Below are 17887 nucleotides of genomic sequence, written 5' to 3'. Positions count from 1 at the left end.
TCACTCCTTTAACTGTTTTGTTCTCTCCTATGACTTTTCTCTCCGTCACCTCTTTTTTCCCTGTGTCCAACATGGAATGTCTTGTTTTGTTTGCTGCTCAGTTTTGCAAATTATCAACACATTTCCATCTCTCAACACTTTCACCACTTTGACTTCTCCAATCTTCTTTTTTATTTCTCTAGAAATCATAATGGGGCTCATGTGACCCTGTTCTTCGTCTCTAAATCCAGGTCTTATTTTGAACTCTTCTCTCACAATTTTCCTACAAACAACCCTTTCTTCATCCAAACTGCTTTCCTGTAATTCCTGTTAACTTCCTTGACTGCCAAACCAACTCCTTTCATCCTTTTTCCCTCCTCTTCTACCTCTTCCTTTCTCATTCAAAACTGTTGTCCATTCTTCCTCTTCCTCATCTACCTGAGTATCAATTCTGTTCCATTCACATACCCCAGGCAAGTTGTTGCTTTCAGTGAAATTCATGAACAAACTCTGCACGGCCTCTCAGCTGTCTCAACTCACAACTCAATCTTCCTCCTCCACTCACTGCCGTTGTCCAAACTCCCTTGTGGCTTGGTTTGGTTTTAGTCTTTTTTTTGTTTTACATGTCCCGTCCATTGGAAAAGTATTCATACCCGGGGTATGATTTGGAAATAATTTAGAACATTTCTTCATTTCACAACTACAGAATTCAAAGAATTTTATTCTTATTTTATGTGTAGTCCAACATAAAGAAGTGTGTCATATGTATGACAGGAAGAATATTAACATGCTCGTCAATTCTCCTTTTCAAAATATGTCAAAGCCCAATCAGATGGAATGGGGATATCTGTGAACATCAATTTTTAAGCTTTGCCAACATGTTAGTTTACATTCTATTATAACATTGGATTACAGTAGAATGTCTTTATCTTGCTTGAACGTGAACCTTCATACAGTCACAGGATTTGTTTGCAGTTTCTTCCTTCTTCCTCCCTTCTTTCCAGGATTGAGCTGAATTTAGCTCATTCCATCAACTCAGAGCAACTTCTCTGTCCCTGATGAAGAACATGATCTCACATCATTATGTTTCCACAACCATGTTTTACTACAGAGATATCTGTTCAGGGTGATTCCCAGTGTCATGTTTTTTCTCACTTATATGTCAGAAAGTTCAGTTTTGATTTCCTTTCACTCGAGCACCTTCTCCCACCTGTTTGCCATCTCTCCTTCATGGCATGTGACAAATTTCAAACAAGGCTTTACTTATGACTCTCTTCTCACTGCAGACTACTTTTGCTCTCCATGCCTGGCCTGTTGGCTTAGTATTTTATTTTATTTTATTAGGTTTTAAAATAAATAAAGACAAACCAACCTTTATCAACCTTTTGTGATCTATTTTCAATAAAATACAATGAAGTTTGAGGTGGCAATGCCATAAAATGTGAGTGGTTTGGATTTTTCAAGTTTTAGAAAGTGTCATATTTTCTTTCCAGACTCGTCATATTTCTGAAGAAATCGGCTGATCTCTATATCCCTTTTTATCTATTTGCGCTGGCATAGAGGAATGAACTGACTGGGAAAATGTACAACAGTGTTCATTAGAGAAGGGCAGGCCAATAAAGCGTGTAAAGATGCTTTGCCCAGTAAAAAAGAAAAAAATTAAAGGGGAAAAAGCAGTCACTGGTGTTTTATTTCAATCCGCACCAATGAGCTACAGCTGCAATTAAAACCCTATTTTCTGAGATATCTTTTATGAGACCTCCTGGTGTATACTCTCAGGTCCCTAAGGTGGTCTAAAAAACTATCACAAGCAACTGGACCTTTTATTAGACCTATACTGACCTCTAATGACCAAAAGATGAAAACCCCAACATTTTCTCTTTGACACAGTCTCAATTCTTCTTAAAACAATGACAGAGAGCTTGTTTCACTTCTTTAAATTGCATTTTATTTCAAGTGATTTTAAGATGAAAATCCATGTTAAAAAAACCTTAAACACTCCGTTTATATTCCCAAAACGCACACAAAATGTACTCAATCGCATACAGGAAATCCCTTTAGGTAGCCACATTGATAACAAATGCAATCATGTAGAGGATGCAAAATGTTACTCGGCTGCAGGTTGCATTTTTCTGCTGTGTGGAGGTTTTGTGCAAGGCCTCACTGTGCAGAAAATCCAACCGTGGCCCTAGTGTGTGCAGCAGAACTGCATGGTCCTCTGTAGGAGAGCAAAATACACCAAATGGACAGAACAAAAATCACTTTACATTGTGAGTCTGTGTGTTAAGAAAAGAATGACAAGGTGTGTGAACACTTCATACAAATGTGCCTCATGTAGTTTGCATAAAGGTGCTCAGAAAAGCAGTAAATGTACAGTAGAGAATAAAAGTCAAGGAATGCACAATAAGCATAACAGTATGTGCATTACAGGGCTCAGTGCTAATTTAGTGCAGGAAGACGTCTTATCTCCAGTGGAGGAACTATGACAGCATCTCACGAGTTTTCACGCTACACATTGATGTTTTTAGGATGTTTCGCTGCAGAGGCAAGTGTCAGGGGAGAGGTAGAGAAAATACACAAGCACCCCATTCCTCCAAAGCACTTCTACTCCACATTTAACCAGAAAACATGGCGTTCTGTTGGCTTTCTTCAACGTAAACTCCCTTGACCTGATGAATACCTGTCCCTTGAATCCTGAGAACATTCCTGCTCGATGTACTACATCTATTCCCGCTCATATATGTCAATTTTCCACTTGGCAAAACCTCCCTAACCTCCTGTCACGCTGATAGTCGACACGCTGGAGCTGAAACTGAAGCAGCAGCAGTGTAGGAGAGGAACCCTGGCTGTAGAAACATTTTTTTTCCTTAATGCTTGCACTCAGAAACAGGTTCATATTAAACAGAAGAAGTTCAGGATCGAAACAACAGTCAGGGCTGCACATTTAAAGGGTCACACAGACTGAAGGCATCTTGACTAAAAATGTACATTTTACTCAAATGTCTGTTAAAAAGCCTCCATGTGAGGCCAATGTTTGCATAAAATAAAACAGACCTCTACAACCTTTTAAGCCAGTAAGGGAAATAGAAAAAAAAAAAACATTCAGAAATATGTATTTTAAACCACCAGTGGAGCAATTATTGGCACTCCTTTTAATATGTTGAACAACCCTCTTTTTTTCTATTTGCACAACAAAAACATGATTTCAAGCTAGGAGAACACAGAGGGAGGGGTATCTAGATTGTCCAGAGTCATGGATCCACGGGATTTTACTCTGGGGGCTGAGAAAACTGTAGAAAAAAGGTTGGTTATGTGTGAGCCAAACCGTTTCTGATGATTTTGACAGATGCTTTAGATCATTATGCTCCTGACACACCTAATGATGATTCATCTTCAGTTTTCTTGCAAAGGCCACCAGACTTTCTAAAGAAAGCCCCCGGTATTCTAAAGTTTACAATGACATGCCGTGGCATCAAGTCATGCAAGGTGCATTTCAGTGCCTTTAGAAGAGAAACGAGCCGACAGCATCACAGATCCTCCACCGTAATTAACAGCCTGTGTTCATCCCCCGTTTTAAGCCCGTTTCATCTGGTCGTGATCATCATGACCAAAACACACAGTTCCAGTTAGTCCAAGTTATTGGAAAACACGTAGTGAGAAAGAAAAGGCTTTTTCCAAGGCATCCCTCACAACCGGCTACATGGCCTGTAGATAGCACCTAATGGTTGTTGCTGCTCCTTGCAACAACAACTCCAACCCTGACCCTCCTTCTAACTATGTGCGGTGGGAAGATAAACTGGGCTCCTATTCCAACTTGTTATACAGTTTTTCATTATTGCTCTTACCGTAGATAAGGTCCAGTTTAGACGAGGAGTTATTTTATTCTAAGAATTTCCAAACGCATGAAATAGCCAGGAGAAAACTGGTCTTAATCTAGTCATATTTAAACCCCATGGAAACAGAAGGTTGTGGGTCCTTAATGCTAATGCTTGCACAAAAAAGTTAAATATAAAAACTAAATGTTTAGTGACATTTGTTTTATGGAACTCAGTTTTGGTGTGTGTGTGTGTTTGTATGCTTTTAGTTGCTCACTTATTCAGGAGTCCCTAACGCTGATTAGTAGAAATTGCGAAGAGGCGGGGGAGTTCTTGCACTGGGTGCCCTATTTGAGGCAACATAGACTCAAAGCCTGGTTCCTCCACATCATAGACACAGCCTTACACCTCCACTCCACTAAGGGATTGAGGAAATGTAGCTAGTGTACTTCTCCATATACAACAATGCTTTTTAAATTAAAGCCAAATATATTTTAAGACTTTTTATGTATATTTATCAGGGGTGCCAATAACTGTCAAGGGTGGGTTATCATTATCAGCATCTACTGTAAATTAGTCAACAGTTGTAGTAGTTTATCTATCTGTATGCTGGATATGGGCAAAACCCTGATATCAAGCATTCTAAGAATGGAACTCCAGTTGCAGGTTCTTAACCACAGTAAGTAACTATTAAACCATTGGATTGTATAAAACCAACTGAAGCCTAAGGGAATATGTAGTAGTAGGAAAAAACAAAAGTCAAAACATTAATTAGATTAAATGACACTTTAATCCTCTGAAATGCAGTAAAATGGGTGTCCCTTCTAGCAACTGCACGGCCCCCCCTGCCGTGTCTGCAGCACCGGTGGGAGAGAATCAAACGAGTAAATTGGAAACTAAAACAGCGTAGTGCATTCCTTCTGTTGACACAGTTTAGCTGAGCGCATCCTTTGTGCATCAGACTGAGACAAAAAAAGGAGCAACAATGGAGATGTTTGAAGATATTAGATCTGAAGAGGACTTTTTGTGCAACAGGGCTGCAGCTTCCTCTGAGCCAATCAATCAGCCTTGCCCTCAGAAAACTCCTGCAGCAACTGCACACAAGTTTTACTCTGCTTTTCACCGATTGTAGCTTCAAAATGTGTATTCTTGAGTTTTATTCCAATTTTATCTCAGAAATTTCAATTCTATGAGGCTTTTGGTCAGGAAATCTGAGGAAAGTTTAGGATTTTTTTTTATTTTTTTTTGGTGGATTCAGAAACAGTTCTGTTCTGACTCCCTGGAAACACAATGGTACCCCAGTGAGATTTAAGTACAGTTTAGATCAGGGGAAGCATGACTTCTCTAGGAAATTCAGAGGACTTCTTCAAAGGCAACAACAAGAGGATAAGCTGTTTCTGTTGGTTTGTAGTTGAAAAGTAGATCAAGTGGTCCATCTGCTCTTTTTCACAGGTTTTTCTGCAGAATACTGTAATTTTCTTGATAAATTATTTTAATTGCAAAGAGACCAACACATGATGATGAAATAAATGTTACAGATTCTCATTATCAGGTTATTGAAAACGTAATTTTTAGAGTTCCTTTTGGTTTGACGAATTCTTCTATAATCCCAACGCACCCACCAGCAACAGCGATTTGTGAGGCAGCCCCCTCAAGCCCTCTTGTGGCCATTCTAGGTATAACAGCTGCTCCAACCGCTGACATCACCATCACCTCTCTGCATGTAGATTGCATACTGGGCCGTTCCTGTTTAATAGTTGTTGTTGTTTTTTTCCAGTAAGTGTATTTTGTTCATTTAAAAACATTTTTGTTCTGTTATTTTTCTTATTTCGTGGGTCTCTGAATCACTCTTTTAAGAAATAATCCTCCAATCAGAGTTTTTGTAGTGTGCACACCTGAGCTTTTCTTCCTCAGCAGTCCACCAAAACAATCTGATCTGGGAACCTTCTAAGCTTCTGCTCTCTTTCACTGTCAAGCAGAACCAGTTTATGTTACATGAGCAGATTAGATTTCCTTTATCAGGTAAACATGGGATGTTTGCTGCAGGAGCTACAATAAGTACAACTGAACTATAAACTGTTGACAATACGTTTATAAAGCCTGTGTTAGTCAGGGGGCTTTCTGCACCAGCTGTCATGTTAAAGTGTTTTAATCTGGACTTTAATTATGAAGACCTATTTTAGAACACTCTATGAAAGTATTAGAAATTTCCTGGAGATAAATTATCTGAATGAAACTGCCGTGGCCTGCTTTTGTTACTGTGGTTAGTTGCCTTTTTTTTCTGTCAGATGGTTAGTGTAAATCAGAGAACAAACAAAATTCCTAATGAGCATTTGATACCATACGTGTAAAAAGGCAAGTGTGTCTCATCTCTCTGATTTCTTTCTCTTCAGATCGCAGAGCGAAAACTATCAGAGTCCATCTCAGCAGTCGGCGTCAGCGCTAACGTTCAGGTGCTCGGTGCGGCTGCTGTCGCCGGGCTCCCCGTGGTCGACTCCGTTTGACTTTATCTGATTCTCTTCATCAGTGCTGCGGGGCAAAGACAGAAGAGATCCCCTGGTTAGTTTTTGTGTTTTGCTTTCTGAAATATTAGAAGTTTTGATCAAACTGAACAACTGTGCCTCTTTAAAAGGAAGAAAAGAAGAAAGTAGAAAGAAGAGAGTAGGAAGAAAGTTGAAGAAAGTATATCCCTTAAACTAAGATTTTAGAAATAAAGATCGACTTTCAGTCTACTTTGCTCTTGCACCCAAAACACCATCCAGTGGAAACAAGCTACCTTTAAAAAGTCCTCATGCCACATCATGTTAATTAGTAAGAAGGCCAAGCAACAACAACAATTGGTAAGCCAGAAGTCAATGACCTTGTTTAGCAGCTCCACAGCAAATACTGTGACGTAATTGTTAAAACATTTTTTTATAGAAAGTAGAGAAAACTGAATGGCTTGAAAAATATGACCTAAAGAGAATATAAAGATATCTACACAGCTTCTGGGGAGACTACATAAACATTGTCTGCAATCCTACAGACAGCAATTACGCAATAAAGTGTATTTAAGGGCTAAAAAAGTGGATTTTGCCTGATACATCCCCTTTAAGGTATTGTGCAGTGAAGAGTGGGCACAACACTTTGTGTTGCTCCATCATATAAAATCCTAATATGTGGTTATAATGCCACCACTGTTAAACCTTCAAGGCGTATATTAAAAAGCTAATGAGACCATCTGCACCTAATATTTCAGACGCTGAGATGCTTCACCTGCTAATGCAGCCGTTGCTGACCGGAGACTCAGATGTTTCCTTCTCAGACAGAGAGCTGCATGATCTCCTCTCCACGTCAGAACACTTCCTCGGGGCCACCGCGGGGCCCGGTCCAGAGCCCCTTCTGTCTGGACTGACCCGGACGATTCCCGCCGCCTCCGAGGCGGCGCTCAGTCCGCTCGGTCCCTCTGAATCTTTGCCCGAATCGCTGCTGGTGCGTCTCCCGTTCAAGCTGTCAAAAGAAGAGACGTGGCTCATCTGGCCCTCGCGTTCATCTGGAGGTGAAAAGGAGAATGATTTAGGTCTTGGATTGATGGACAAACAAACGCGCAGACAAACAAATAGATCTCTGCCTCATGGATAGAAACTGGGAGCCGATTCCACCAGAGAGGAGGAGCTGGGTATCTAAGGCTGGGCTTCCTTAGATAAATAACTTTTAAGCAGCTGGCGTAATAACCTGAACTTTATGACCTTGTGTTAAAACTAGGGTCAAACTGGAATGTATGTAACTGAATTGGATTCTGTATGACTGGACTTATTTAATTATATTATCTTTTATGGTGTCCTTACTTTCACAACATTTGCTGCGAAATTGTGCTTCATAAATATATAAAATAAACTGAATTCAATGGACAGACGGATGGATGGTGTGGATAATTTGTTGAAAGGTTGGATGGGATTCACCTCCTGATCCTGCTTCTCCAGCCTTGTTGCGCCGGCGCCTCAGGATGACCTCCAGCTCGCTGTCCTTCTTTGTCGGCGGCGACGGTCCAGCCTCCTGGGAGCCTCGGCTGGGGCTCCTCTTCACCGTCTCCTTGAGCAGAACGCAAATGTTACAGCATTAACAGAGCGCTTCCACACTTAGACGGAAGTCTATCTATCCTTTTTATCTCTCAGAGACTAACTGGTCAGACTGAAGTTAAAAACTCATCAGAAGCGGAAACAGAAAATTTAAAGTCTTCACCCCAACACAACAGCTTTAATGTATCAGCAAATACAAACAAGCAATGATGAAAAAAGAACCGTTCACCACACGACAGAGAAAAAAACTTCTTTTTTTTTACCAGGATGCATTTCAGTTCGTCCATGGCGCTTTCCTGCTGCTTCTCCTCACAAGGTGGAGGCTGCAGGGGAAAAAAAAAATCAAGACATTGTTATTTCGTAATGATCACTTATCATTAGAGACAAATCTTTTTGTCAGAATGGCTTAAAATATTTTTTTGTGCCTTTTAAGGATTAAAAGCTGTGAGGTGCCTTAAAATGGACGGTTTTAATGTGATTTAACCCGTGTTAGCAGGAGCAGTTAGGAAGCTGAGTTAGAGGAACCGCAGGGGAGGGATGACTGTCCAGATTGATGCGAATATACATATACTCACTTTCACTGCTATTCTCTGTTGCAGCACAATAAATGAAGGCAGAAAGGAAAGAGAAGAGATAGAAAACTATCAGAGTCCTAGGAGAATCATCAGATAACCTGTTCTTTATAGCATAATGAGGACCAGGATGGAAGAGGAACGAAAAACAGGATCCTGGGTTTCAATGTTTTTCCCTGCTTGGGATCTGTGACTTCTTCTGCACAATAAAAAAATTTGGTTCAAGGAAATACAAGGTGACAGACAAAGAAATTACCACAGAACAACTAACAATACAGAGACATAATGTGACCAAAAAGAGACAATAAAATCAACACAAAGAGACCCAAAAGAGGTTCTGATGACACCAAAGGCAATCTTAGAAGACAATGAGACATTTTGAAAGACAAAATAAAAACACGCAAAAGAAACATGAGTACAATATCTGACAAAAACGATTAAAACAGAGAAAAGGACAAAAAAAATCTCCAATAAGAAACGATGGGCGAAAAGAGACAAAACAAAGAGGCCATTCACACCTAGTGCCAAGCGTTCTTCCTCAGCAATCTAATCATGTACCGATTGCATTAATTATGCCTTTTCCCCTCAGACCACCCTGAGAGGTTGTCTGGGACGCCGCTATCTGCTTTTGTTTACAGATTGCCATGCCTTTAAACAATTGGGGGAAACCGTAGGGATGTAATCCATTCTGAGACACTAAAGGACCACCCGCTGACCTGGTCTGACTCCTAACAGGCAGCAGCGTTATCGGGGTGTCACAATCACGTCTGTACACAGCAGACACTGCAGCCGGGTTACTTCAAAGAGCCGTCTGAGGGATTATTCTAAAGATTTTATTTGGTCAAATGGTTTTAAAAACTTCTTTAAATAATCTCCATTGAAAAAAAACGTGTCTAATCAAAACCTCTGTTGAATTATTAAATTTCAGTTTATAGGATGGTGAATGGATTCGTTTTTTTTCTGGAGCGTGACCTTTATTCAGATATTTTTGAGCAGATTGTTTTACTCAACTGATATGTTTACTCATTTAGCGGCACAATTTGATCAATGAAAGTGTGTAGAGTAGTTGCATAAAAAAAACATTAACATATTTATCCTCCATGTCTGACATAAATCAGACTAAACATTTTTCTGTTTGAGTTCAGTTAGGATTACCAAAATTATTGCTGTTCTTTTTTTGAGAATAAATTTTTTTTCTTTATATACACTAAGATTACTATACCTACACAGTTTGGAAAACCCTAGGTGATGATATCACAGCTTTGTAAGCTATTTTACAAGATTCACAGGAAAACAGGTCCAGCACCGACATGGGCTGAAAGGCCAGTCAGAGAGGAAGGAGCCATTATGCCAAGATCAAGATAAAAAGCCAGATTATAGTTTGCAAATGCACCAAGGGACAAATTAACTAATTTGTGGACAATGATAGTAAAGTTTGGCCACAATGACCATTGTTAGATTTAAAGGAAAAAAGGGAAACCTTACATGACTCAGAACACATTCCTAAATGGAATGTACGGGAGTGGCAGTATCATGATGTGGGGGTGTTTTAATCCATGAGGGACTAGTGCACTTCACAAAATAGGTGGCATCAGAAGGAAAGAACATTATACGGAAACATTGAAGCAACATCTCAAGACGCCAACAAAGAAGCTAAAGCGTGGGCTCAGTGGGTCTTCCAATCGGACTCTGAGCAAAGCATCAAATTTAGTTACATGAAGGCAGTGTTTTGATGTGGCGATCACAAAGCCCGGATCTCAATCCTATAAAAGACAATGATGTAGTTAAAGTGATTAAATATAAAGAAGGTATCCAGTCACTTAAAAACGATTTTAATGCCAGATGTGGTCATGCTTAGTAGCATCTACTTTTATATGAGTCAGCCACATCACAACACCATAGTTGGCTTAGATCCAATTTAAGTTTGAAAAATCTTGTTTGATTACGTCCATATGTGCGAGATTTTTAAATATTTTATAGAGGAAGGTAAAACTAATCTATCTAAACTTTGGCGTCACTAAAATAACGCATGCTGTCCTCACCTTGCTTTCCTGACTTTTGACGGGTCGAAGGACGACACCGTGTTTGATTCGCTCCATCATCTCATTCACCGCCTTCACCTTGACGTCGTCCACGCCTTCAGCAGCTGCAGACACCAAGAGAGAATATCACGCCTAATTCATGACAGCACAGCTAGGAGTAATGAAGAAATCCAGAGAGAATGCCAAAATGTGTACACTGGGAACCCATAGAGCTGATTATATGTCACTAGAAAAACAGAAGCAATTCACAAAGAAAGAATAAATAAGTCATCAGCCATAACAGAGAAAAACTCGTTGGGATCATGGAACAAAGGTCTCCCCGGGAGACTGTTTGATAGAGTTATTTTTACTTTCTGTAAAAATAACGCTCCTTGCCCCCCCCACTGAAAGGTTTCCAGAAGGATTTAAGGAACATAGAACCAGGCTTGGCTTCCATACGTCCCAGACTCAACTTCAACAGAGCAAACAGCAAAGAGACAAAAATAGGACAACTTATCAAATATTCTATTCCTTTGCAAAAAAAGGTTAACATATACAAGTTTATTTATCTCTATAAAATAAAGGAATTTTAATGCAGGTAAACATTAACCACTAATTTAGCTTTTCTAATTAAACAACATATATCAACATTAATTCCTATTCTATGCGAGGGAAAAGTTAGAGAACCCTACCCGCTAATAGCTAGTATTACCTCCTTTGATTGAAAACACTATGGCAACTGATAGAATTATTATTACTATGTCAAGATATTTTATGTTATTTACTATTTTCATTGCATTTATCATATATATTCACTCTTTACTACTAAGAAGTTTTAAGGTTTTAGATCTCTCTTATATTTGCAGACGGCCTGCAGAAAGCAGAGAAATATGTTGTGACTATGATAAGTGTTTTTATGAACTCTATTCAGCCATCTGGAGTGCTGCACTGTGTGAACTGCTTGGTTTTATCTGGAAGGTCACAGTTATTTTGCTTATCCCTACCCCTTAGATTCAAAATGGAACCAGGGATTCCCTTTCCTAATAAATAGAGAGGGGGCGACGGATTTGCTTCAGATCGAATTTGGACATCTGTATTAAGCATCTCCGTTCGATCTCTTTGCAAGATTATTTGAAAACCCATCTCATTGTTGTCTCTCCTTCTTGTGTTGTTAATGAATGTTTTAGGTGTTTGAACCTGACAGCAACACGTTTCTGGTAGTCATCTACAGGTCTCTGAGATTGGCCTGAGCAAACTTTGTACCACTCTTCACTGGAAGCTGTGAGATGTTTGAGGGCTATCATGTATGTACAGCCAGTTTCAAGTCACCCCAACGCATCTAGAACAAGATCTGGGCTTTGACTTTTCATTTCAGTCTTTCGTGGATTAACTGGAAAGTTTGGGGTCACTGTCGTGTTGCAGGGCACGATTGCTGTGTCTGGTCTGAGCCAAACATGCTCTCTGTTCTGGAGTTCAAACAACATTAGACTAGTATGTATAAAAATCATTATTCCAGAAGTCCTGGTCTTTGTCTATGTTGTCCCTGACACATTGTAGTCTGGATTTGTCTTCTCTCCCATGGATGGATAGGAGCTATAACAACATTCTCACCTGGAGTGGGCTCCACCTTTGCTTTGGAGCCTTTGGATGACTTCCTCATGATGGCGATCAGTGAGCTAAGAAACAGAAACCTCATTAGCAGTAAAAAATGATAATTTGTTCCCTGACCTGCTTGTGAATATTTTAAGAAAAGATAAGATAATATAAGATAGGCTTTATTGATCTCACAATGGAGAAATTCACTTGCCACATCGGTTCATACAAGAAGGTGCAGAGTAGGAAAGGTGCATTCAGTTATATACAGTGAATCTTCATATATACAACGGATCAAAAAGTATACAAAAAAATACAAAAGAAATAGGGATGGGCATATGCTGTCTTATTTACATACATAGTGATCTGTATATAAAGATATATACATATTGCACAGGTTGTGGCCCAGTGTATTAATTAGATTATTGCACATTAGTCATTGCACATTAGTTATTGCAGTTGTGGTTACAGTTATAGTGCAGCATTGTATAATCTGATAGCAGCAGGAATGAATGACCTGCGGTAGCGCTCCTTTTTACAGACAGGATGTCTAAGTCTGTCACTAAAGGAGCTGCTCAGCTCCTCTACAGTCTGTGTAGACTGTGTATGTATGTGTTTAAAGGGTAGCTTACTGTTTTTTTTTTTTGCAATTGAATTTAATGTGCTGCTCTTTGCAGAACACCTCAGAAAACATGAAGAGTCACACTTTGTTCAAAAGACTTACCTGAGAGGGTTGCATCTGGAGGGAGGAGGAGGTGGGGGAGGAGGGGGTGGAGGAGGAGGGGGTGGAGGTGGCTGAGGGGGAGGTGCAGGAGGCGGAGCTACCCCGGGTTCTGGGGGAGGGAGGCTTGTGGTGTCCGTAATCTTCTTCTCGGCCTCCTGGAGCTCGAGGACTGTGAAGAGAAAACAGATCTAACCACAATCCCAACCACTATCACTGCTTTTAATACAGTTAACACACTGAGTACTGTGCTTACATGGAGGAGACTAATTTATAATGGTCAGAGCTTTATCTTGCAGGCTGTTAACCAACACACTAAGTCTGGAAGCTATGCAGCCCAGGAAAAGGGGGCTGCAGTTTTGATTCTTTATTTAATTTTAGCTAAAGTCAGCAGGTGGGTTTTTGCTGTTATTGCAAAAACCCATATATATATATATATATATATATATATATATATATATATATATATATATATATATATATATATATATATATATATATACACACACATATGTATGATGCAATGAAGTATTCACAATGTCACAGTTCAGTTTTGTGTGTGTGTAAAAATGTTTGTCTAACTGGAGTGTGTAACAAAAGTAATGTCCCTCTGGCGTTATTAAAGTATGTCTGATTCTGATCTCATGCAGCACAGGGGTCAAAATGTGTGTCACCATCAGTGAAATAGACATCTGTTACAAAAAAGCACAACTGCATGCATCCGTTTATTCTGCCTTACATCACCACAATCACTACCTTCTATTTTATATTAATATTTATCTTTAATTCTTAATAACAACTTCCATTTTTAGGTCAATTCTCATTATCTTTTTTTTCTCTAGAAAAAATCCTCCAGATTGCCTTAAAGCCAATCAGGAGGATGTATTTTACATTGCTATGCAGAATGTTTTCACAGTACCATCTGCTCTTTTCTAGCCAACAAACGCCCTCATCTTCACCTCCACCCACCTCTTTCCTCCAGCTCCGCGTTCTTCTTCTCTGCCTGCTCCAGCCGTCCCTCCGCCTCCTTCTTCTCCACCTCCAGCAGCTCCAGCTGTCTCTGAAGATCCTGCAGCTGTTTCTTCACGCTGCTTTCCTCTAGCTGGGCCTCCAGGCTCTGCACCTACACCCACACAAGTAGGCAATTAACACAGATATGTAGAGCAGGATTAAAAGAGGTCTGATATTAGCCTTAAGGGTTTTCAGCAGCATGCAACACTGACTATTTAGATTGGTCCTAGACCTAAGGCTATGGCTGAATTCAATTGTATAGATGTTATAAACTCCAATAACCTTTATTCTCTGCACCCAGTGTTTGATCAAAGCATAGGAAAAGGTCAGAGGGATTCAGGTGCATCTCCAGGACTTAACATTTAATCGAGAAGTTGATTTATCTCAGTAGCTTCAGTGTTGTACAACATGTGATCTCAACACTCCTTCAGTGCTCCATTTTCATGAAATATTGGACTGATGTGGCGAAGAATGGAGTCGATTAGCATGTGGGGCTACTGGGGTTGTTTTAGGTCAAGCGAGCTTGCTGGCCAATCAAGCAGTGATACCATGGTCATTAAATCAGGTAAGGGAATTTTTGGCAGCATGCCCGGGTCCTGCTGGAAAAGGAAATCAGCATCTCTATAAAGCCTTTTAGCAGACGAAAGAATGCAGTGTTTTCTCCTGTCAGTCTCAAAACTCCCATGAAAATTGTTTCTTCCCAGAAACTGAAAGCTGCAGCCACTCTTGTGGCACCAAGCAAAGAACCTTCATTTAAAATTAGGATGCGCACCTAAAGTTGTGTCTGTGGTGTTTCTGCTTAAAGAAAAAAAATCTTTTGACTGCTCTTCTAGAACTAGTTTCTTGCAGGAAAACTTGGCACTCTTGTCATTTTCATTTCCTTTTTAGTCTTGAAATGCGAATATCTGCGTCATTTATGTGACTTTAAGCTTTCCGATGGGTAAAGTGGGTACAAGTGCAGTTGCAAACGCGGCATGAAAACGGACAAATCCCACCCTGTCCTGACATTAAGAACAAGGCGTCAGGAAAATAAAGAGGCTTCTGGATTTACCTTCTGCTGATGCTGCAGACGCTCCTCCTCCAGGGTTTTAGTAATAGCAGCGACATCTTCCAGAGCTTTCAGCAACTGAACGCTAGGCTCAGCATTCTGCAGCAGCAACATGCTCTGTCTGTTGGCCTCCTTCTGCTTGACCAGCATCTGCAAAAAAAAAAAAAACAACAGAGGAGGATGCAGACATAAAAAAAGGCAATTACTTGAAAGAAAAAAAGGAAACGTGCATGCCTCGTCTTTTTTACTTTTAACACATTTTCTCAACATGTCAGTTATATCTACATGAAACCTGAGCTCAGATGGTGCTTTGTAAATTATTTAAAAGTCAGTTAAACACCAGATTCCGGATCAGATCAACTTCCAACATAGTAATACAGCTGCACCACTTGGCTACTCATCACTCAGGTTATGGAAGCATGTTAGATCTTAAATGCAGATGACAAAAACATGCAACATGTTGAGATGGCAGTAGACAGGGATTTTCTATGCTTTATTCTTCTGGAAGATTAGCTGCAGCTATATGTTTCCAAAGCTTAGCTTGAAACCTAAAAATGTTGAAAAGCCATTTCAGAGTTTTTAATCTCGTGTTTCTGTGACCTCCATTTTTACCTCGTGTGCATAAGTCTCAGCTTTGACTCTGAGGTTCTGCTCCAAGTCAAGCTGCTCCTTCATTCCGTCGTACTCCTGAGCCGCCATCATGGAGACTGCAGAAAGAGATGCAGAGTACGTGCCGCTGAATCACAAACAAAGACTTGATATCAAATTTAGTAATTTACTAATTTAGTCTCCACAACAGATGTACAAAGTGTGAGGAGATTAAGGAGAACTAGATAAAGGGTTCTGATTACTTTTGCACCTTTTTGCCCATATTCTGTGGCTTACTGCTCATACTTTCTTGTCTGTTTTTACTCTTCCAATGAATGGTGTTAGCTATAAAGATGGGACATTTGTAAATAGTCATTGTCAATCTGGGATTTTTCTCCAAAATACCTGACAGTTAGTCTGAAAAGTACATAGCTGATGTAAAACCTGGCTCCTTAGAGAGTATTTAGGCTATCTATGAATGAGGTTTCCTTACATGCATTCAGCAGTCCTTTGTTCTGCTGTTTGTGTGAGTTGCTTCTAAACTCCTAAGTTCCTTCTGTTGCGACTCACCTCTGTTAAACCTCTTGATGGTTTTGCTTTGTTGCTCGACTGTTTCACGAAGCTGTTTCATCTCCTCGTGATTTTTCTCAGACTGGTGACAGCAAAGGAGAACGCAAGAGGAGCAGTTGAAGGAAAAGAGATTACTGGTTAAGAAGAGTACCTGTGCGTGCAGATCCGTTCTCACCTGGACGGTCAGCTCTTCTATCTGCCTCTGCTGTTCGTGAATCTGACAGACAAAGCTTTTCTTCTCTTCCAACAAACTGCTCACCGTCTCCCTCAGCTCTGATGAACAAACATTTTGGTTTATTGATGAAATTAACAACTTTTTTTCCTGCTTTAATTTTTTTTGTCAGAATAAAGGTTACAACCTGAGGAAATACAAAAGGCAATTTTTAAATGACAAATTTACTTAGCAAAGGAAAAAAGCAATTCAAACCAACCTGGCCCAACGTTAAAAAGTAATTACCTCCTAGACCTAATAAATGATTTTAATACGCTTGATGACAGCAACTTCCATCAAGCATTTGTGAGTCTTTTACATCTCTGTGGAGAATTTTTAGTCCAGTATTTATTTTTTTTTTATTCAGCCAGTGGAGGTTTTTCACGTTCGACAGCCTGTGCAAGGTCACACCACTGCAGCTAAATCAGATTCAAGTCTTGACTTTGACTAGGCCCATCCAAAACCATTTTTTGAGCCATTCAGGTGAGGACTTCCTGGTGTGAGCATTATCCTGCTGCGTAACCCAAGTCTGTTTGAGCTTAAAGTGTAACTCAGCTCTGTACCAGAGCCTTACTCTGCCCAGCTCATACTTGAAAAATGTGCCAAGAGGAGGCGGTTTGCCGGGCAAACCAGGAAACATCACAAAATCTATTGAACTGAATAGCAATACTGATTCTAAATGCAATTCAAGACATCCATTGGACCTTAGGAGGGCACCACACTGAGGGTTTTAGACACAAAAGCAGGATTTAAACAAATATGCAGGAAATTGTCAAAATAATGACCAGGATATGAAGACAGTATTAAAAGACAACCATGTTAACAGTTTCTTAGCAACAAAAGTTGATTTGGGAGTGAGTTACCCTTTAACGTAAGAAGTGAAAATGAAGCCTGCAGTGTGTTAGATCTGGGTTCATTTGTACCCTCCTGGGATGAGTCGTTGATGCACTCTTGAACTAATTATTTTTTTAAATAAGCTCAAGTTCATCTGGATAACGTTTCCTCATAAAAAATACAATCATCACATGAGAACTGCCTTTTGTCTAAACCCTGGTTGTTTCTGTCTGTTGTGTTTGAAACATTCAACTGTGATGTAAAAGCAACTATCTCTGTAAAGGTCACTGCACCATAGGTTCTTCATGTTTCTTTTTCTGAGGAAGCTCATAAAATATGTTCATAAGGTGGACCAAACTCGGTCCACCAAATGCATGAGAAATCGGAAAATAAATGTGTTTCGACAAATTGAGACCAACAAAAAATGTTGATCTGTGGTTGCAAGATTTAAAACCTTGTTCAGAAAAGTTAAGGGAGCTGAATTTGACTGGTTTAGGATAGGGGATGTGCGAGAAGGGGTGACGAACATAAAGAAGACAAGAGGCCTTAATGAGACACAGAATGTGAAGTAATTTTGGTTAAATATGAGTATTTTAATGGATGTGTTGTACCTTTAACCTGTTGCTGGCACTGAGAGAAGGTGTCTGGGCTGTTTTCCACAGAGTCTCCAGGGTCTCCGTCAGCTTCGAGTGCAATGCAGTCAGAGATGCTTGGAAGCAGTTCATCCAAACATGGCCGAGACGAAAGGCTCAGGTACTTCAGCTTCCTGTTCTCACAGTTTAGCTGCATATCAAAGATAACCGGGATTAACTGTAACAGCATTCAGTGTCATCATGGTTCTACCATTTATTTTCTATTTAACCTCA

The 17887-nt window shown here is 39.9% G+C and overlaps 1 protein-coding gene across 1 annotated transcript in view; it reads right to left on the bottom strand.

The window, feature by feature from the left end:
- Positions 1-1913: 1913 nt before the first annotated feature.
- The window catches only part of shtn3 (shootin 3), a 39420-nt gene continuing 23446 nt past the window's right edge, over positions 1914-17887 (bottom strand). Inside the window, 14 exon segments of the mRNA XM_021311191.2 lie at positions 1914-6323; positions 7050-7326; positions 7736-7865; positions 8116-8175; positions 8428-8442; positions 10467-10570; positions 12057-12121; positions 12763-12931; positions 13729-13882; positions 14822-14968; positions 15431-15525; positions 15977-16058; positions 16152-16249; positions 17633-17804. Coding sequence (XP_021166866.2) covers positions 6218-6323; positions 7050-7326; positions 7736-7865; positions 8116-8175; positions 8428-8442; positions 10467-10570; positions 12057-12121; positions 12763-12931; positions 13729-13882; positions 14822-14968; positions 15431-15525; positions 15977-16058; positions 16152-16249; positions 17633-17804 — 1674 coding nt within the window. The 3' untranslated portion in view covers positions 1914-6217.

The sequence above is a fragment of the Fundulus heteroclitus genome, unplaced genomic scaffold (assembly GCF_011125445.2).
Source record: "Fundulus heteroclitus isolate FHET01 unplaced genomic scaffold, MU-UCD_Fhet_4.1 scaffold_51, whole genome shotgun sequence".
In the NCBI taxonomy this organism is placed as follows: domain Eukaryota; kingdom Metazoa; phylum Chordata; class Actinopteri; order Cyprinodontiformes; family Fundulidae; genus Fundulus; species Fundulus heteroclitus.
Note: the sequence above shows the minus strand (reverse complement) of the source record. Positions and strands in the feature narration are given on the sequence as shown.